The 22,619-nt window shown below is 39.4% G+C and overlaps 1 protein-coding gene across 3 annotated transcripts in view; it reads right to left on the bottom strand.

Annotated features, from left to right (window-relative positions):
- ASH1L (ASH1 like histone lysine methyltransferase) overlaps positions 1-22,619 on the bottom strand; it is a 266,220-nt gene that overhangs the window by 114,090 nt on the left and 129,511 nt on the right. For all 3 annotated transcript variants that reach the window (XM_027773787.1, XM_027773788.1, XM_006153395.3), the window contains 2 exons: positions 12,735-13,479; positions 576-755 (listed from right to left, as the gene is read on the bottom strand). In XM_027773787.1, coding sequence (XP_027629588.1) covers positions 576-755; positions 12,735-13,479 — 925 coding nt within the window. The remainder of the gene's footprint in view (positions 1-575; positions 756-12,734; positions 13,480-22,619) is intronic.

Raw genomic sequence — 22,619 nt, 5'->3', positions numbered from 1 at the left:
CCCAGCCACTTTCATGCCTTTTTAATCATCTCTTGATTATTTATTTCTTTTAAAAAATTATTTAAATTTTATTTATTATTATTATTTTTAATTTCACCAGAGGGAAAAGAGAGAAAGCAAACCGCCAGGTCCGGAACTTGAATTATGGTTGGCCATGTAGGAGTCCAGAGTCCCAACCACCATGCTATTTGCTGGTCCCTTGATTATTTGTAATGCTGATATAATGCAAATGCTATTGGGTTGTCAGAAAAGTCATGACGCATTTTTGCACAGAAAAACATAGAAAAAGATACATAACTTTTCCAACTACCCAGTATGTAGACAGTTTTTATACTCTATTGTAAAGGGAATAACAACAAGAAAAAGAAGGTGAGTGCCTGTTCAGTACAGACACAACTGATTTGTTTTCTAGTATTTTCAATTCACTGTTGGTTGAATCGCAGATGCAGAAACAATGGATACAGAGGGTCAACTGCATTACATTCATACTGTGCTTTGAAATCAAAGTATTTTTTTCAAATGTGGAACAACAACAGGTATTTAAAGGAGTTCAGCTGATAGATACTACTACTTACTCTGTAGTTTTGTAAACGTCAGAATACAGCCCTGCTTTCTGATACTTCTTCTTTGGGGGACGTGGGGCCTTCTTTTCCCTTGGGATGAGAGAGAGCACAGGCTGCAAGGTACTTTCAGGTTCGGGAGGTTTGGCTGGGGTTTCAGGAGGACTGGGAATCTCAACTGGTGCTTCAGTAAAGCTAGGAAGAGAAGTTTAAAGGTAATTTATTTGTGAAAAAAAAAAAAAAAAAACAACTTCCCTACTAATGACTGGTTATTAAAAAACTCCACAGCAATTAAAGAAAGAAATATAGGGACTTTCTCATCTAGTCAAGTTGGAATAACTGATATTAGACTTGCCCTCCTGACAAAAACTAATAAAAATAGGATAATCTACTACAAACCTAGAGAAATTTACAAAACAATTATCATCAAACATTGGACAACACTTAGTGTAACAAATGCTATAATTAAGAAAACGGAAAAGAATTAGATGTCATACAACTACCTACTTTTATAAGAATGACTAATGTGGAAAACAAACAAACAAACAAAACAACAAACAAACCAGAAAACAAGAGAACAGCTAAATTAATGAGTTGAAAAGAGAGCGATCAGAGTATGGAAAGGCTGAAGTAGCTGGACCTTATAGAACAGAATACCAGAGAAGAGAAAATTGGAAATAGTAACTCCAGAAATCTGTAAAGGTCTCTTTTAGTATAATACTGAAATAAGTCATGCATGTGAAAGGTAACACTCTACATGCTGGACAAGGAACTATCAGAGCTCACTCGTGATGGCAGAGTGGGAAGGCACTGCTCAGTAGCAGGCACAACCAATGCTAGGGACACTGAATAGAGATCCCAGAGAGTAATGCAACCTAGTATTAAATGACTTACCTATCCCTATGTGGAAGGGTAGCCCTTAGTAAACCTAAAAACAATCTTCAAACAATGTAAGATAATCCACAAGACCCTTTGTTGCCTACCAAAATAAAATTTTGTAACGGAAGCTAACAAAAAACCTGGACATACAGTAATGTGACATTCATAATGTCTTATATCCAACACAAGTTCCTACACATGTAAAAAGGCAAGAAAATATGACCCAGAAGATAATAATTCAATAAAAAGCCCCATAAATCACAAAGATAGAAAAGGATATTAATATTACAGGGTTGGTGCAATGACACACACTTATTATCCTAGACACTCAAGAAGTTGAGGCAGGAGGATCATGGGGGATAAAACAGTATAGGTATGATCAAGACTTCAGAAGAAATCATAGGGATCAGCAATTGGTGTAAAGGCTATGTCACTGGACTCCCATGTAGTCAACTGCGGTTTGAGTCCTAGACCCGGTGACTCACACTGGACGTGCATGCGTAAGTGCCCAAGATTCCAGGAGGAGAATGGAGGAGAAGGGATTATGGTGTGGCCATCCCTCCTGGAGGGGGGTGGTGACTTCTCGCTTTCTGTCTCTCTGTCTCTGTCTGGCAAACACACATGCCCTATAGCAAAATGCATCATGACTTTTTTTTAATAACTCAACAACAGAAAAAAATTGGAGGTTACTTAACAGAAAATCAGACACTGGAAAATATCAGTGAATTTGAGAACAAAACAACAGAAACAACTCAAATTGTTACACAGAGATTAAAGGAAAAGAAAGTAAGTATCAGTGACCTGGGGAGTGGAGGGGAGAATAGGAACTTGAAATCTCAGAAGGAGAGAAATAACAACCTACCATTTGTAAAGGAAAAGAAAAAGAAAGATATACAACAATGTAGCATTAATAATGTAAAGAAAATTCACAATAAAGAATTTAAGAGTAATGGCTAAAAGGTTTCCCAATTTGATACAAATTACAAACTCCAAGTTACAAAAACTAAGACAAACCACAAATAGGATAAACTCAAATAAAAGAAGTAAGGTAAATCATACTAAAGTTACTGAAAATTACTGATGAAGAAAACATAAGCAGTCAGAGAAAAAAATACAAACCATTCAAAGGTGTAAAAATGATGTCTAGTCCTGGTGACGCAGGAGGGAAGGTGCTACTAGGCAGTGCCTTTTGCCACAAGGAAGGCCTTGTTTGGTTCCTAAACCAGCCTCAACTTGAGTCAGGGTGCAGAGGTGTGGGCCTGTGGTCCTAGCTAACTGGGAGACTAGGACAGGAGGATTGTTCCAACGGTCAAATACACGCATCTCTTAGTTCTCTCCTGTATGCACACTAGCACTCTCTCTCGTGATAGCTTTCTTACCCCTTTCCTTAGCATTCTCTTCTTTTCTCCCTTTTTTCTCTCCCTCCTTCCCTCATCTCTATCTTTTGTAAAAACAAAACAAAACAAACCAAACAAACAAGAACAACTGAGAATCTGATTTATGAAAAAATGTAAGTCAGAGGCAATAAAATGGTATCTAAGACTAAATGGGCAGAAAGAAGTCTGTCAAAATAAAATTATACAGACTTCTCCCTCTCTCCCTCTGTCAGCTATGTTAAAATGCAGCCCCAGATGGGACCAGCAGGTAGCATGGTGTTTAAGGCGCTGGACACTCCCACATGGCCAACCCACATTCAAGTTCTGGACCTGATGGCTTGCTTTCTCACTTTCTCACTCTCTCTCTCTGGTTAAATTAAAATAAATGAATGAATAAATAAAATTAATAAATAATTCTTAAAAAAATGCAGCCCCAGAAATTGGCCAGATGACCCACTCCCAACCTTCTTTGGACTCTCCAGCCACCAGAATTCTGAGCCAAATAAACCTCTATAAACATATATACTAGGGGAAGAATTATAGATTAAAAAAAATCTTTAAATATAGCTATAGTTCTAGATGAAGATGGAATAAACACATTTCTATCTAACATTCTGTTAAGTGTGACCAAACACCATGGAAACTATCAATAAAAGAAAACACAAACCATGCAGAGGAAGCTGGATCCTACATGGCCAACAATGGTTTGAGTCCTGGTCTGGGAGGTTTGGGAAAACAAAACAAAACAAAACAAAAAACAAACACTGAGCATGCATATATGCCCAAGATCCCAAATGAAGAAATGGAGGAAAAGGTGATTGCAACATGACCAGACCCTGCTGGGAAGTGTTTTGCACTGTTTCAAGGCCCCCCAGCATTTAATAAAAAGCCATAAACAGACGAGGACCTTGAGAACTAAGGATTGGTCTAGCAGGAAGTTTGCTAGATTTTCTTTCCTTTTTTTTTAATATGTGAAAGGTAAAGAATGTATATACAGTTTCCCCAGTATGAGGGGAAAGACAAATTTCTGCTCTTATCCTGTGTTTCAACAGCCTAATAAAGGTACGAGATAATGCAAAAAGGCAAGAAAAATAAATAAGATAGGAAAGATGAAAAACTACTCAATTGTGACCTACTGTCTATATAGAAAACCCCAAAGAGGGCCAGCAGGTGGCATGGTGGTTCGGGTGCTGGACTCCCACATAGCTGATAATGATTCAAGTTCCAGACCCGGTGACGTACTTTCTCACTTTCTCTCTCCCTCTGTATCTCTCTGGTCAAATAAAAAATTTAATAATAATAACAAGTAAAAATCAATAAACAAGTCTTAAAGAAAAAAAGAAAACTACAAAGAATCTATTAAGAAAGAAGGAAAAATAAACAAACTAATAAAATTAGTGAATTTTGCAAGGTAGCATAATCCAAGGTCAAATTCAATAGTATTTCTACACAGTCAAAACTACTGATGGGAACCAGCAGTTAGTGTAATGGCTATGTCGCTGGACTCCCACGTAGTCGACTGAGGTTCACGTCCCGGACCTGGTGGCTTAAAACTCATGCCGGGCACGTGTGTGTGCGTGCCCAAGATCCCAAGAGGAGAATGGAGGAAAAGGGATTGTGGCGTGACCATCCCCCTGGTGGGTGATTTCTTGCCTTCTGGCTCTATGTCTCTGTCTGTCTGGCGAGCACATGTGCCCTATAGCGAAAACCTCTCCAAAAAAAAAAAAAAAAAAACTACTGGCAAATAAATAGAAACTTCACGTAAACAAGCAATGCTACTTATAATGGTAGAAAAGCATTAAATATTTAGACATGAATCTAAAATAAATATTATAAGCCAGCGAGAGTAGAACGATGGTGAGGCAATGGTCTGTGATACTGAATTTATATGCAAAGTACTGAGTTCATGACTCAATATCTTACTGTGCACGCCAACCGCTCATGTAATATGTGCTCATGACCTTGGTCTGAGGACACTGTTGAGGGTGCTCCAACACATTCAAAAATAAACAGTCTTGAAATTTAAAGAAAGATAATTTATTTATAAATTTATAAATATACAAAATACAAATAAAAAATAACAACATATATAAGTATATAAATCTGAAAACAATAACACACTAATAAAAAAAACACAAAAAAACCCACCTAAACAAATGGAGAGAGAAACTATGCCTATGAAGTGAAACTCAATGTAACTGAGATGAGAATTTTTCCCCAAATTGATCTAAAGCTTCAACTCAATCTCAATCAAATATCAATAGAATTTTTGTGGGAGAAAATGGTATTATAATTAACAAATTCATACTGAAAGGCAAAAACTAGAAAAAAATTTGAGTACTTAAAGTATCTGACTTCAAAACTTATTATAAAGGTATAGTAATCAAAACAATGTGGTATTTAAAGGAAAAAATGTGTATCAGTGGAATGAAAGAGTCCAGAAATAGACCATGCATATATAATCAATTGATTAAAATTAAAAAACCTGTGGCAAGATGTACATTCTATAATGCTTACATTTTAAAAATCTTTAAGTGGCATACTGTGCGACCATCATTACTATACATCTCCAAAACATTCTCATCATCCAAAACAGAAACACTGAACCTATGAAAGAAAAATTCCCCACTCCAACTCTCCTACAATCCTGGATAAGCACTATACTACCTTTTGTCTCCACAAATCTATCTATTCTAAGTTCCTAATATAAGGACTCATACAGTATTTATCCATTTTTTGTCCATTACTGCTTATTTCAGTTACGTAATGTTTTTAAGGTTTATACATGTTGTATGATGTACTAGAATGATCCTCCACTATTGTTTTCTTTTTCAACTGCCAGAGAGAGGGAGAGAGCGACAGTATTCTCCAACAGGACTTGGTCACTCCACAACCCCCTTCCTCTCTACTTCTCCATTCAGTTGAGATTTTGGGAACACATGCATATGTACTCAAGTGTTTCTCAAGTTATCGGAGCTGTGATTTAAACTACAGTTGGCTAGATGCAATCTGGCTCCCTGAACCATGAGGCTTCAGGACCATCCTTCTCCTCATTTTTATTGCCAGAGGGCATATGTACTCACCAGAGAAAAAGAGAGAAAGCATCCTCCAATGGGGTGTGGTCAGGTTGCAATCTTTTTTCCTCTATTTCTCATCCTGTCAGGATTTTGGGCATGAATGCACACATACCTGGTTATGTCTTTCAAATCACTGGGGCTGAGATTTGAACCCCAGTGGGTCATGTAGAGATTCCTTAACAGTTTTTAACCAATGTACTATGGGATTGGCCCTCAGAATGATTCTTTCATTTTACTATTTTTTAAGGTTTTTGCCATAAGGCTTGTATGTTCACCAGAGGTAGAAAGAAAGAAAAAGTGAGAGAGAAAGTAAGAAATCACCATCCAGGGAAGACAGCCATGCCATAACCCCTTTATCTTCCATTCTGCTCCTGGGATTTTGGGCATGTATGCACAGGTGCCCAGCATAATTTTTAAGCTGCCAGGTCTAGGACTTGAATCATGATGGCCCATGTGGGAGTCTAGCACCTTGAACACTATGCCACCTGCTTGCTCTAAGAATGATTCCTTTTTAAGGCTCAATAGTATTTCACTGCACTTATAAACCACATCTTGTCTATCCATGCATCTGAGGATGGCCCTTTGGCATGTTTTCCCCTTCAGTTATTGTAAATAATACTGTTATGAACACTGGTGTACAAATGTCAGTTTAAAAATCTTTTTGGTATATCACCAGAAGTGGAATTGTTTAGTCATACAGTAAAATAATATTCACTTCCTGATAAACTGCCATGGTATTTTCTACAACTCTCTAAATTTTACCTTCTCATCAATATTGCACAAGAATTCCAGTTTTTGCACATCCTTCCTAATAGACATTATTTTGTCTTTTTTTTTATATATATAATACCTATAGTAATAGATATGAAATAACATCTCACTGGGGATTTGTTTTGCATTTCCCTAATGATTAGTGATGTTGAGCATCTTTCCAGGTGCTTATTAGTTTATTAGTTGTTGTGTATCTTCTTTTAGGAAATATCTATGCAAATCCTTTGCCTTCTCTCTCTTTTTTTTTTTTTTTTTTTGAGAGGTTTTCGCTATAGGGTGTGTGTGCTCGCCAGAATGACAGAGAGAGACATAGAGACAGAAAGCAAGAAATCACCCCCCAGGGGGTATGGTCACGCCGCAATCCCTTCTCCTCCCTTCTGCTCTCGGGATCTTGGGCATGCACGCACACGCGCCCGGCGTGAGTTTTAAGCCACCGGGTCCGGGACGTGAACCGCGGTCAACTATGTGGGAGTCCAGAGACGTAGCCATTACACTAACTGCTGGTTCCCTCCTCTTTTTTAAAAATGAGAGACATAGAGACCAGCAGATGGTGTAACAGGCTGCTGGACTCCCCATGTAGTTTACCGTGGTTTGAGTCCCAGATCTGGTGGCTTAAACCTCAAGGTGCGTGCATGTGTGGGTGTGCCCAAGATCCCCAGACGAGAATGGACAAGGAATTGCAATGTGGCCATCTCGCCTGGGGGGTGATTTCATGCTGTCTTTCTGTCTGTCTCTGTCTCATGCATGTGCCCTATAACAACAACAACAAAAAAAGATGAGAGAGATGGATAGACTGAGAAAAGTAAGATGATATTAAGGTCTTGCCATATCCTGATTCTCCTGTCACAGTTCCCATTTGTTAAGGTTACAGAATGAGTCATGTTGTGCAACCTGGCTAGGCTGGCTAGGACAGAAATCAAACCCAGTTACACTACAATCCTGTGTACACCTACTTTTATAGAAGCACTATGCACAATATCTAAAACTTGAAAGTAAACCAAGGGCCCCTCAAAAGATAAATAGTTCACGGGAACCAGCAGTTAGCGTAATGGCTATGTCGCTGGACTCCCACATAGTCGACCGCGGTTCGCGTCCTGGACCTGGTGGCTTAAAACTCATGCCGGCCGCGTGTGCGTGCATGCCCAAGATCCCAAGAGGAGAATGGAGGAGAAGGGATTGCGGCGTGACCATCCCCCCTGGGGAGTGATTTCTCGCTTTCTGTCTCTGTGTCTCTGTCTGTCTGGCGAGCGTATGCGCCCTATAGTGAAAACCTCTTAAAAAAAAAAATAAATGGTTCTGTGGTTTGGATATCATTGAAAATTCTTGTCTTGGGACTTGATTTTACTATAAAAGTGTTAACTTGATAAGGTTATGGTGTCCATAGGTGGGGAGTTTGGCTAGAGATTCCTGATTGGTTATGGTGGGGCTCCCATGATTAAGTATTGGTAGGTTTATAAGAAAAGGAAATGAGGTAGATTAAGGCCACACTGATACAAATTCTACGTGCTCTTCTCAAGGTTCTGTGTTCTGCTATTTTGTGATGACTTTGGACTTTCAGGCATCACAATCGTGTGTCAATAAACCTCTACTACTTTTTCAATCACCTAGTCTCTGGTATTTCTGTCAGCAATACAATAAAGGACTAAGATAAATGGATAGGTAGAGTGTGGTATACATATATAAACAGTATTATTTAGCTTTAAAAAGGAAAGAAAAACTGACATGTGCTACAAACAATGTGGATGAAATCTGAAGACTTAATGCTCAGTGAAATAAATTGGACATAAAAAGACAAGTCTTGTATTATTCTAGTTTTCATGGGAATAGAATTTCAGTTTTGCAGGGTGGAAAGAGCTATAAAGCTAGCTGAGATGATGGTTGTAAAATATTATGTGTGTATTTGATAACACTGAAATGTACAACTGAAAAAGGTTAAGATGGCAAATTTTATGTCACGTGTATTTTTGTTGTTACAAGAAATAACATTGAAAAGAAAACACCAAATACACCTTTAGGGGGAAAAAAAAAATCTGGTTTGTCTATCTCTTTTTTTAAAGGTTTTTCCCATAGGGTGCATGTGCTCACTAGAGACAGAGAAAGAAAGTGAGAAATCACCCTCTGCGGGGGAGGTCATGCTACAAATGCTTCTCTCAGGATTTTGGACACACACGACTGGAGTGATTTTCAAGTCACAGGGTCCTGGACTCGAATCATTATTGGCCATGTGGGAATCCAGTTTCTTAACCACACTGCCACCTGCTGGCCCCTAGTGTCTTTTAAAATCCCTCTTTCATGTTATAAAATAAATGCAAAAAAAAAAAAAAAAAAAAAAAAAGCCAGCTGAGATAGCACAAAGATAACACAATTCTCTGTGATGCTAAGGACATAAGGACAGGTACTAGGTTTGCATGTCAAGGTCTCCTGTACACACCACGTGGGTGAGTGAATGTTCATAATACTGGATGGCTGAGGACAAGAATGAGGAATGCAGACTGTTAGGGTGTCTATCTCTCTGTCTCACACAGAAGGAAAAAAAAATTAAAGAAAAAGAACCTGGTAAGATAGAGAACAAAAGGATTAAACAATTTTATGCATGCATTTTATTCTATACTTTTTTGGGAAAAAAGTAAAAATATAAAAAGAAAACTAGGAAGAAAATAAGTCTAATACTCAGGAAGACATAACAATGTATATATGGATATATACATTTATTTATTGATTTATTAGGTGTTTTTGCCTTAGGGCATGTGTGCTTGCCAGAGAGAGACAGAGACAGTCAGAGAGAAAGTGAGAAACCATGTTCCAGGGGGATGGACACAAAATTCTTTTTCCTCCAGAGATTTTCTTCTTTTTAAGAATTAATTAGAGGGGCCAGCAAGTGGCATGGTGGTTAAAGGCGCTGGACTCCCACATGGCTGACCACAGTTCAAGTCTCGGACCTGGTGGCTTGCTTTCTCACTTCCTCTCTGTCTCTCTCTGTCTCTCTCTGATCAAACTGGAAAATAATAATGATAATAATAATAAATAAATTTAAGAAAAAAAGAATTAGATTAATTAGTTAATCAATTAATTAATTTAATTTGACCAGAGAGAGACACAGAGAGAGAGAGCGCGAGCGAGCAAGCCACTAGGTCCAGGCTTAAAAAACATCGTGAGCCATGTGGAGTATCCAGTGCCTTAACCACCATGCCACATGCTGGCCCCCTCCTCCTGGGATCTTGGGCACACACCTATACACACCTGGTGTGAGCTTTAAGCCACCAGGTCTGAGACGTGAACTATAGTTGGTCATGTGGGAATTCAGCGACGTTAACTACTTTGCCATCTGTTGGCCCCCATAACAATGTGTTTAATGATAAGGTAAAAGTTGAGAGCACAGAGAAGAAAAGAGTGTGACAGTAAAAATAACTCCACTCATGGGTGCCAACGGGTGGCATGGTAGTTAAGGAGCTGGACTCTCATGCAACCAACCAAGGTTTAGGTCCAGGACCTGGTGGTTTGCTTTCTCACTTTCTCTCTGGTCAAACTGAAGAAAACTGAGGGACCAGCAGTTAGTGTAATGGCTGTGTCACTGGACTCCCATGTAGTCAACCACGGTTCGCGTCCCGGACCTGGTGGCTTAAAACTCATGCTGGGTGTGTGTGTGTGCGTGCCCAAGATCCCAAGAAGAGAATGGAGGGGAAGGGATTGCTGCGTGGTCATCCCCCTCGCCCTGGGGGTGGTAGTGATTTCTCACTTTCTGTCTCTCTGTCTTGTGAGCGCACGAGCCCTATAGCAAAAAAAACCTCTCCCCCCCAAAAGAAAAAAATTGAAGGAAATTGAGAATAATAAACAAAATAAAACAATTCTTAAAAAACCACCACTCTTAAAAACAAAACACCACTCTTTACTCTATACAGAATAAAATATATAACTGCTTTATGCTGAATAAAATACATAATCTTCCTGGGCCATGATTTCCTCATCTATAAGGTTAGGACTATCCTGTAACATCCTATATACATCTTAATTATTTATAATTGGAAATTGCCACAAATAAGAAGCTTTTAAAAACAATAGCCCTTGGATCCAGCAGGCAGCACTGTATTTAAGGCGTTGGACTCCCATGTGGCTGACTACAGTTTGAGTCCGGGACCTGGCAACTTGTTTTCTTACTTTCTGTCTGTCTCTCTGGTGAGTACACATGCCCTATAGCAAATTTAAAAATAATAACAACAAATAAAATTAAATAAAAAGTCTAAAAATAAAAACAGAAAATAGGTCTTACCTAGTAAAAAGTAAGTTTTAAGATTAACTAAATAATTCAGTTGTATAGTTATGTTATAGTTGTAGAAAGTTAGCTTTCTCTACTCAGGTAATATACTACACAAGAAATTACCTTTTATTATTCTCTTCTTCTTCTTCTTCTTCTGGTAATGGCTTCTGCTTTTTCCTTGTCTGTTCTTCTAAGAGCCAATTCTTCCTCTTCAATCCCTTCTTATGTTCTGGGTTCAGGTTTACACTCTGAACAACGGCCTCAATTACATCTGTAACTGTATCAGGACCAAGATGCAGTGCTGATTCTTCTTCGTCCTCATTTAATTCTGGTCTGACAAATTGTGCGGCCTGGAATGCTTGCATTGACACCACAGCCTGGAGGGGACATTTTCGAGGTCGACCTGGTCTGCGTTTCACAAAGTTATTTCCTGTCCTGGCCTGCCTTTGAAGTTTTTTGGCTTTTAAAATTTTATTGACATGGTCCAGGTTTTTCTTGGTGGCCAAGATTTTGTCATAATTGCACATTTTCCGAGCTTGGCGCTGCATGGCTTCCACTACACTTCTCTTGATGTGATGGGGGGAACAGCTCCTTGCCAACTTTTCAGAAAGGAGTGAGATGCTATTACTGCAAGAGTCACTTGGGACTGCAGGCACTAGAAGGCTGTCTGGTTTTCCCAGGGTTCGTTCCTTGCTGTGGCTACAAGCTGGACTAGAGGAAGGTGGTACAGACGCAGTTGTAATCACAGCATCAATATTTTTCTCCATAGGATCTTGGTCCTCTTGTTGTACCATCCGCTGTAGCAGACTATCCACAGAGTCATCTCCAGACGTAACCAATCTTGGACTTCGAGATGGAACTCCGTTCACTAAAAAAGGAAACGAATCACACATAAACAAAAATTGAACAGGTATTTAAATAACTTTTGAAAGAGTGAAAATAGATAAAAGACAAGAAATATTGCTCTAGTTTTCATAGCAAGATTAAGCATCAAAGTACCATAAACATTTATCTTTCATAGGTACGCTATGGTTCACTTTCCTGAATGAGATATAATGTAGTGAGCATAAAGACACTAAAACTGGTGGCATGGAGGTTAAGGTGGCTGGATCCCACATGGTCCACTGCTTGGCTCAAGTCCTTGACCTGGCAACTTGAAAAACATGCTGGGTATGTGTATGTGCTTGCTCAAAAAAAAACCCAGATGAGAATGAAAAAAAGGGGACTGAAGCATGATCATCCTCCAGGAGATGCTTTCTCCTATTGTCCCTCTTTTCCCTTTCCCTCCCCCTTCGCCCCCAAAAGTGTACATGTACCCTGTAAAAAAAGAAAAAAAAATTGTAACTGGCCCATCTCCCCCTAAAAACATGAAGATTAAAAACAACTCTCAGGCTGGCCTCATAGTGGAACAGTTAGGCAATGCACAGAGGAAGTCAGATCCACACAGCCGACTAGAGTTTGAGGCCCTGTATGAAATGCTTCAGGCTGGATGTACACACTTACATTCAGAACCAGATGGGAAAAAGCTACAGTATGACAAGCCCCACTGGGAGGTGTGTCACGTGTCTGTTCTGTCTCTCTCTCGTTCCTGTAAACATGTACCTGTTAGCTAACAATTCTGAGATATGGAATAGAATGAAAAAGTTTAATTTTTCAAAACTAAAAGTTGAGTAAAGGGACTTGAAAGATGAATGTTACAAAAAGATCTAAAATTTAATTATAAACGATATAACTAAATAATTCAGTTGTATAGTTATGTTATAGTTGTAGAAAGTTAGCTTTCTCTACTCAGGTAATATACTACACAAGAAATTACCTTTTATTATTCTCTTCTTCTTCTTCTTCTTCTGGTAATGGCTTCTGCTTTTTCCTTGTCTGTTCTTCTAAGAGCCAATTCTTCCTCTTCAATCCCTTCTTATGTTCTGGGTTCAGGTTTACACTCTGAACAACGGCCTCAATTACATCTGTAACTGTATCAGGACCAAGATGCAGTGCTGATTCTTCTTCGTCCTCATTTAATTCTGGTCTGACAAATTGTGCGGCCTGGAATGCTTGCATTGACACCACAGCCTGGAGGGGACATTTTCGAGGTCGACCTGGTCTGCGTTTCACAAAGTTATTTCCTGTCCTGGCCTGCCTTTGAAGTTTTTTGGCTTTTAAAATTTTATTGACATGGTCCAGGTTTTTCTTGGTGGCCAAGATTTTGTCATAATTGCACATTTTCCGAGCTTGGCGCTGCATGGCTTCCACTACACTTCTCTTGATGTGATGGGGGGAACAGCTCCTTGCCAACTTTTCAGAAAGGAGTGAGATGCTATTACTGCAAGAGTCACTTGGGACTGCAGGCACTAGAAGGCTGTCTGGTTTTCCCAGGGTTCGTTCCTTGCTGTGGCTACAAGCTGGACTAGAGGAAGGGGGTACAGACGCAGTTGTAATTACAGCATCAATATTTTTCTCCATAGGATCTTGGTCCTCTTGTTGTACCATCCGCTGTAGCAGACTATCCACAGAGTCATCTCCAGACGTAACCAATCTTGGACTTCGAGATGGAACTCCGTTCACTAAAAAAGGAAACGAATCACACATAAACAAAAATTGAACAGGTATTTAAATAACTTTTGAAATAGTGAAAATAGATAAAAGACAAGAAATATTGCTCTAGTTTTCATAGCAAGATTAAGCATCAAAGTACCATAAACATTTATCTTTCATAGGTACGCTATGGTTCACTTTCCTGAATGAGATATAATGTAGTGAGCATAAAGACACTAAAACTGGTGGCATGGAGGTTAAGGTGGCTGGATCCCACATGGTCCACTGCTTGGCTCAAGTCCTTGACCTGGCAACTTGAAAAACATGCTGGGTATGTGTATGTGCTTGCTCAAAAAAAAACCCAGATGAGAATGAAAAAAAGGGGACTGAAGCATGATCATCCTCCAGGAGATGCTTTCTCCTATTGTCCCTCTTTTCCCTTTCCCTCCCCCTTCGCCCCCAAAAGTGTACATGTACCCTGTAAAAAAAGAAAAAAAAATTGTAACTGGCCCATCTCCCCCTAAAAACATGAAGATTAAAAACAACTCTCAGGCTGGCCTCATAGTGGAACAGTTAGGCAATGCACAGAGGAAGTCAGATCCACACAGCCGACTAGAGTTTGAGGCCCTGTATGAAATGCTTCAGGCTGGATGTACACACTTACATTCAGAACCAGATGGGAAAAAGCTACAGTATGACAAGCCCCACTGGGAGGTGTGTCACGTGTCTGTTCTGTCTCTCTCTCGTTCCTGTAAACATGTACCTGTTAGCTAACAATTCTGAGATATGGAATAGAATGAAAAAGTTTAATTTTTCAAAACTAAAAGTTGAGTAAAGGGACTTGAAAGATGAATGTTACAAAAAGATCTAAAATTTAATTATAAACGATATTTCCATTTCAGTGACATTTTCTGACAATGTCAGTGCAAAGCATTAGGTGCAGACTTTTTAAGTGCAAAGCAATAGTTATAAAAGTCTTTTGGGAAAAACACCCTCAGGGTGAACAGATACACAATCCCTTCTCTTCCATTCTCCTGCCAGGATCTTGGGCATGCATGAATATATGCCTGGTGTGAGTTTCAAGCCTCCGGGTCCTGGACTGGAACTGCAGTCAGCCATGTGGGAGTCCAGGGACGTAACCACTATACCATCTGCTGGCCCTAATGGTCAACTTTTTATGACTATAAATAATGTAGGAAATGCTCAACCTCCTATGTTGAACTACTTTTCTTTTTTTTTTTGGAGAGGTTTTTGCTATAGGGCATGTGCGCTTGCCAGACAGAGAGAGAGAGAGAGAGACATAGAGACAGAAAGCAAGAAATCTCCCACGGGGGCATGGCCATGCCGTAATCCCTACTCCTCCATTCTCCTCTCGGGATCTTGGGCACACACGCACACGTGCCCGGCATGAGTTTTAAGTCACCGGGTCCGGGACCCGAACTGCGGTCGACTACGTGGGAGTCCAGCAACATAGCCACTACGCTAACTGCTAGTTCCCTATGTCAAACTACTTTTGCAATGTAACAAAAATATTCAAAACGGGTCACTTCCTAAGCTTCCTAGATGACTGCTAACGATTGTATTTCATACTTCTCCAGGGTCATCAATGACTTTCTCATCTATATGACTAAAATGGGATCCAGTGTCAACAGATTACAGTGAAATTTTTTCTCAAGTTACCAACAATTTCCTTGAAATTATCTGATAAGTCTTGCATAAATTCAACATTTTAGTTTTCAAACTGTCACTATATTTGATACCACAACTTTAAAATACTGCTTAAATTATTTCTGCAAATATTCTTTACTTTCCAATTACTTGAGACTCCATTAAATTTATTTATTTAAAGTTTTTTTTTTATTTATTTATTGAGAGAGCAAGAGGAAGAGCACAATACATTCTTGGTTCAGCAAGTCCAGACCATGGTCATGTCAGCGAACACATGCCCTTGGTGCTCAGAGAAGTACTAGGACATGAACCTAGGGATCTTCCCTATGTGGGTCCAGCTATACTGCCACTGTGCCACCAGTTGGCTACCCCTGAATTTAATTGTAGAGGTCTTTAAGATATAATACTTGTTATTTATTTGTTATTATATTAATACTTGTTATTATATTTAGGTTCCCACTGGGTCACTGGGGACATATTTATCCTCATAGCTTCAATTATCATTGGTATGCAAGTGACTTCTAGATATTCATAGCAATCATCTGTTTTACCTGAAAATCACCAGAACAAAAAATGACCTCTTCTTTTTTACCAAACCTTTCAATGCTATAGTTCCTTAAGGCTCTCTAGGTCCAAGCTCTACCTTCTTTGGCAGTTTATTCAACTATCACTTAATGACAAATCTTTTGTTTAAATAATTATTTAATTATATATATTATTATTGTTTTTTAGTTCGACCAGAGAGACAGGGAAAGTGAGAAAGTAAGCTGCCAGATCTGAGACTCAAACTGTGGTGGGCAGTGGAGCCCAGTGCCTTAACTGCCACACCACCTGTCGGCCCCATACGACAATTCTTGAATCTCTATTTTCTGAAGACCTCTAATTCCCTTCTTTTACACGATCTACAGATTTCTCAAATGAATATTCACAGCTAATTTCATGATCCTCTTCCCTTAATTTGGCTCAAACTTCCAGATTCCCCATGCCAACTATTCAACATTATGTATACTGACCACAGCGACATAGTCATTATGCTAACTGCTGGTCTCTACTGTTGCTCTTAAGTTAAAATAAATTATAACAAATTCCTTGGTATTAGAAAGTACCTCTTACAAATATTTAGGCATAGTATCGTTCCCTGAATATTGTAGTTACTCAATAATATACTTAAAACAGAGGTAGCTTTCTCATCAGTCTAACCCTGTATACCAATGTTCAGAACAGCAGTATTCATGAACAGCCAAAAAGGTGGAAGCAACCAAGCATTAACTGATGGGATGAGTGGATGAGCAAAATATAGTATACAAGCACAATAAAAAATGACAAAGTGCTAAGCTATAGAAAAATGACATGATTCTATGAAACACTGCAGAACTATAGGTCTTCCAGAAAGTGTAAGTTACTGTGAGTTTGTGTCCTAACAAGAAAACCTTCTGGGTTATGTCAAATCCTTAAAGAAAAGAGAAAACGGAAATGTATACGGGGAAAGCAGTTAGAATGGTGGTTAAGGTTCTGGACTTCCAGATGATTCCCAATATTGTTTAATGTTGTACAAGTTATGTAAACTATTTTTTTTTTTTTGAAGACTTCTTTATTTGGGACCAGCAGAGAGTGTAATGGCTATGTTGCTGGACTCCCACATAGTCGACCGCAGTTCGTGTACTGGACCCGGTGGTTTAAAACTCACGGCGGGTGCGTGTCCATGTGTGCCCACGATCCCGAGAGGAGAAAGGAGGAGAAGAGACTGCAGTGTGGCCATCCCCCCTGGGGGATGATTTCTTGCTTTCTGTCTGTCTATGTCTGTCTGGCGAGCGTACGCGCCCTATAGCGAAAAACCTCGCAAAAAAAAAAAAAAAGAATTATTTAATTTTTATTTACTCATTCATTCACTTTAATTTAACCTGAGAGAGACAGAAAGAAAGTGAGAAAGCGAGCCAACAAGCCTAGGACTTGTAATCAAGGTCGGCCATGTGGGAGTGTCCAGCAGCTTAACTACCACGCCACCTTCTGACCATCATCTGAGTCTTTGACCTGGCAACTGTTTTTCTCACTCCCCACCACTTTGTAAGCATACATGTCCTATAGCAAATTAAAATAATAAAATTATATTCTTAAAAAAATTAAAAATTAAATTAGAACTGTCCTAAAAGTTGCAAAAACCAAAATCCTCAAAATAAAACACCTTACACAGAAGTAAAATTTTTTTTTTTAGAGAGATTTTTTTCTAACAGGGTGAGTGCACTTGCTGGAGGAGAGAGAGAGACAGAAAGATAGAAAGCAAGAAATCACCTCCCAGAGAGGAAGGTCATGCTGCAATTCATTCTCCTCTTGGGATCCTGGGTATGCACGCACACGCATCTGGTGTGAATTTTAAGTTGCCAGATCCAGGACTCGAACTGTGGTCAAATATGTGGGAGTTCAGTAATGAAACCACTATGCCACCTGCTGCTGGTCCCCACAGAAGTAAATTTTAAGAAAGAGCACCAGAAAATATTCATTTCTTCCTCAAATAAAGTCCTAAAGACTTAATAAGATATTTAAGGCCTCGAGAAAGATTGAGACTTTACTTATCAAGGTTTTCTGTTATTAGAGGTTCTTGGCATGCATAACAATAACATGTAGTAACTGCTATTAGTAAAATCATATATTCTACTAGAATATGATTCCTTTGGATTTATTTCAAAACAGGGAAATTAGTTTAATGATGGGTCACGAGGTGTCTTGTCCAAAATGTGAATTACTTTTTGCTTCTATAGTTAATTATATACCTCTGTTTAGTACTAAACAGATGATTTTATTCTTGTGAATACACATAAAAAGGTTAGGACATGGATTTGATTTAGTTATTTCCCTAATTTAAATCAAGAAATAAAGGCTGTCATTCCCAATGAGCCTGGAATAAATGAAAATGCTAGACCAGCCAAGATGAAAGATATATTGATCAAAAAAGCTTAGGTTTCTATCAGGTTGTTGAGAAAGTCATGACTTATCTTTCTATGGAAAAATGCATGGGTTTCCTGACAACCCAACATTGAATAGGAATTCTCTAGAGAATCTGCAATTGGCTCTATAATGCAACTGGATCTGCTACCAATCAAGGAAAAATTTTATTTTTTCTTGGTATTACAGTCAGTATAAATCTGCATGAGATATTGAGGTTCTTGTTCCTTCCAAAGACAAAACTAAAACAAAGAACTACCCTTTTATGTGAAAGGTTTACTTCTATTTGCTCTTACTGATAAGTGCCAGTAACTTCTGAGAGTTCCAGCTTTATGCGTGGAACTCTGATGGGATCTTTTATCCCCCTGTAAGAGTGATTTATTTAATTTTATTTACTTATTATTATTCTTTAATTTGACCAGAGAGAGAGAGAGAGAGTGAGAAAGTGAGAAAGTAAGCCACCAGGTCCAGGGCTTGAACTCCAGTTGGTCATGGGGGAGTCAGTGCGTTAACCACCATGTCACCTGATGTCTGCAATGCAATCTTTTGTCCTGCTAGAGTCCTAGGCTTTGTCCTTTGTCTCCTGCACCTGGGGATGTTCCAATTACCAGCCTCTCAACCAATATGAAGATGTCAAGTAGAGAGAGAGAAAAGAAAGTGAGAAAGCACTTCCTCACCCATGGGGGATGATCATGCCACAATCTCATCTCCATTCCTTCTTTTGGAATTTTGGGTATTCCACACACATGTGCCCAGCATGGTTTTCAACCCACAGGGATTGAGACTCAACCCCTGCAGAGTTAGCTATATGGAATCCAGCTGTCTTCTTCTTTTTTAAAAAATAATTATTTTATTTAATGTTATTTATTTAAATTTGACCACAGAGCGAGAGAGAGAGGGAGCGTGTGGGAGGTGGGGTGAGAAAGTAAGATGCCTGGTCCAGGACTCGAACCAGGGTCGGTCATGTGGGAATATAGCACCCTTAAACACCACACCACCTGCTGGTCCTTAGATGTCTAATAGTTCTAAGGACTCTTTTTGACTCTGTTGAATCAAACTTTCTGAAAATTTCTGATTTTTTATTTACTTACATGAAAGTTGTCATGTTGTAAGAAATATTTTCCAAACATTTTTTCAAGTATTTTTAGGTTTTAGGTACCAAGAAGTTTGCTTTGGTCTGTACATGTAATCTACCATGTTGCTGAAAATAGAGAAAGAGCTCTAATTTATTAAAACAAAAAAAATTTTTAAATAGGTTTTTGCCACAGGGTACATACACTTGCTGGAAAAAGAAAGAGGAAGACAGTGAAAAGGAAAGTGAGATATCACCCCCCAGAAGGAATGGCCCTGTTGCACCCCCTTTTACTCCATTTTCCTCTCAGGATTTTGGGCATGTACACACATACTCATGTGATTTTCAAGCTGCCAGGTCTGGGAATCAAACTGTGGTTGGCCATGTGGGAGTCCAGAGTTGTAACCACTATACCACCTGCTGGCCTTACAAGGCCTGAATTTAAACAGTCCCTTTTCCCTCTTTCATGTGCTAAACTTTCAACCCCACACCAGTTTTTTTTTTTTTTTTAATTTTCCCAATCATTTGACACTTATGTCTAAAACTAAGATTTCTTAACCTCTTCATATCATTGATGTTGACCACTTTTTTCTACTCTTTAGTCTCTACTTTGTAGGCTTCTATGACATGTACAGTTTTATTTTTTTATTTAAATCTCATTTATTCATAGGTTTTCTTCCACTTCTTTCTTAAATGCTAATATTTGTTAGCTCTCCTTCAACTGACATCATCTTTACTTTTTTTTTTTTTTAAAGATAGACTTTTGGAAAAGCAAAAATAAACAAAATAAGAAAGACTTTTTTTTTTGAGAGGTTTTTGCCATAGTGCGCATGAGCTCGCCAGAAAGACAGAGAGAGACAGAGAGACAGAAAGTGAGAAATCACTCCCCAGGGGGGATGGCCACACCACAATCCCTTCTCCTCCATTCCCCTCTCGGGATCTTGGGCACACACATACACACGCCTGGTGTGAGGTTTAAGCCACTGGGTCCAGGACTCAAACCGTGGTTGACTATATGGGAGTCCAGCAACATAGCCATTATGCTAACTGCTGGTCCCAAGAAAGAAAGACTTTTAAGTCCAGCATGTAGCGTGATGGTTAAGGTGCTGTACTCCCATGTGGTTGACCATGGTTCGAGCCCCAGACCTGGTGGCTTGCTTTCTCACTTTCCCCCTCTGGCAAATTAAAAAAAAAAAATAAATAAAATAAATAATTAAAAAAGACAGACTTAAAATTATTTATTTTATTTATTATTATTTGACCAGAGAGAGAGAAAGAGAAAGAGAGGGAGAGAAAGGAAGAGAAAGCAAGAAAACAAGCCACCAGTTCTGAGACTTGAACTGCAGTTGACTATGTGGGAGTCTGGCACTGTAACCACCATGCCACCTGCCAGTCCCCTCGCTTTACATTTTAACCCTGGGCAATCTCCTTCACTGCCAAATTCAAATGTATGTGTGTGTGTTTTGTGTTTGTTGTGTGTTTTTCAGAGGTTTTTTTACTTAGGGCACATGTGCTCACCAGAGGGAGAGAGAGAGAGAAAGAGAGACACAGAAAGCAGTAAAGCAAGAAATAACCTCCCAGGGGGCATAGCCACACCACAATTCCTTCTCCTTCATTCTCCTGATATTTTGGGCATGCACACACATGTGCCTGGTGTGATTTTGAAGCCACTGGATCCGGGACTCAAACAGCAGCCAGCCATGTGGGAGTCCAGTGATGCAACCACTACACCATCTGCTGGTCCCACCTGGTGTTTTTTAAGCTGTCATGGCCGAGATATGAACTGCGTCAGCAAGGTGGGACCTGACTCCTCTAATCACTGTGGGGCTAGCCCCACAATAATCTTTTGACAATGGTAACATCAAATGATGCACTGTCCTGCAAAAACACTAAGCCACTTCAAGGTTTTGTACTTTTGTTTGAGGGTGCTGTAGTCACTGTGTTAAATATAGAATTTCCCTTCATGTTGTCCCACTTGTCTACTCAAATTCACTATATAGTAATGTATATGTCACTTGTTCAGTAGTAACTTCTTTAGTCATGCTAACTGGTTAGCCCTTGACTTTCACTAAGCACCAAAGCATTTGTTGCTGTTATAGCATTGTTTTAAAATAGATTTTTGCTATAGGGCATGGTCACTCACTAGAGAGAAAAAGAGCAACAGAGACAGAAAGCAGGAAATCAACCCCAGGGGGTATGGCCACGCTACAATCCCTTCTTTTCCATTCTCCTCTCAGGATGAGTTTCAAGCCACCAGGTCCAGGACTCGAACTGCAGTGAGCCATTTGGGAGTCCAGAGACACAATCATTATGCCATCTTCTAGTCCCAGAATTTAAGACACTGTTTAATAGTGACTGTGTCTGAATACTTGAGAGCAATAACATTATTTTTTCTTTTCCTTTCTTTTTAAATTATTTTATTTAACTTTATTTATATTAGACCAGAGAGGGACAGAGCAAGCAAGCAAGTGAGAAAGAGAGAGAAAAAGCAAGCTGCCAGGGCCAGCAGTTAGCGTAATGGCTATATCGCTGGACTCCCATGTAGTCAACCGCGGTTCGCGTCCCGGACCCGGTGGCTTAAAGCTCACGCCGGGTGCGTGTGCATGTGTGCCCAAGATCCCGAGAGGAGAATGGAGGAGAAGGGACTGCGGCGTGGCCATCCCCCCTGGGGGGTGATTTCTCCCTTTCTGTCTCTCTGTCTCTGTCTGTCTGGTGAGCACACGCGCCCTATAGCAAAAACCTCTTCAATAAATAAATAAATAAATAAATAAATAAATAAAGGCAAGCTGCCATGTCCGAGACGCAAACCCGTTGTCAGTCATACAGAAGTCCAACGCTCTTAACACCATGCCATCTCCCAGCCCGTCTTTTCTTTTTTTTAATAAGGTTTTTGCATAGGGATTGTGCACTCACCAGAGAGAGAAAGAGAGAGAGAGCGAGAGAGAGGGAGGGAGGGAGGGAGGGGAGGTAAAAAGTTACCCCCAGGGGGGATGGCTACATCACAACCTCTTCTTCATTCTCCTCCTGGTATTTTGGCCACCCATGCACATACTACACCCAGTGTGAGTTTCAAGTCACTGAATCAAGGACTTGAACTGTGGTCGGCCATCATCCCAACCATCACACCACTTGCTGACTCACATCTTTTTTCATTGTTGTGTTCCCAGTAATAGTAATTACAGTAACTCTAAAAAAATATTTAATTCAATGAAGAAAATGATTTCCTGGTAAGAGAAACTTTATGGATTTAAATATTGCTTCTTTTGTTTACTGAAGTAAAATATTTTGGTGATTTTCTTCATTATAACTTAGTCTCATGAAAATCTTATTCATGAGTTGGTGAACTTTTTCTGTGAAAACCAAAAAGTAAATGTTTTAAGGACATTTGTCAAGGACACATATAATGTCTGTCACATAGTCTTCTATTCCTTTTTTTTTTTTGGTTATATGGTATATGCTCTCTCCAGAAAGAAGACAGAGAAAGAGAAA

Source organism: Tupaia chinensis, unplaced genomic scaffold (genome assembly GCF_000334495.1).
Source record: "Tupaia chinensis unplaced genomic scaffold, TupChi_1.0 Scaffold000374_1, whole genome shotgun sequence".
In the NCBI taxonomy this organism is placed as follows: domain Eukaryota; kingdom Metazoa; phylum Chordata; class Mammalia; order Scandentia; family Tupaiidae; genus Tupaia; species Tupaia belangeri.
Note: the sequence above shows the minus strand (reverse complement) of the source record. Positions and strands in the feature narration are given on the sequence as shown.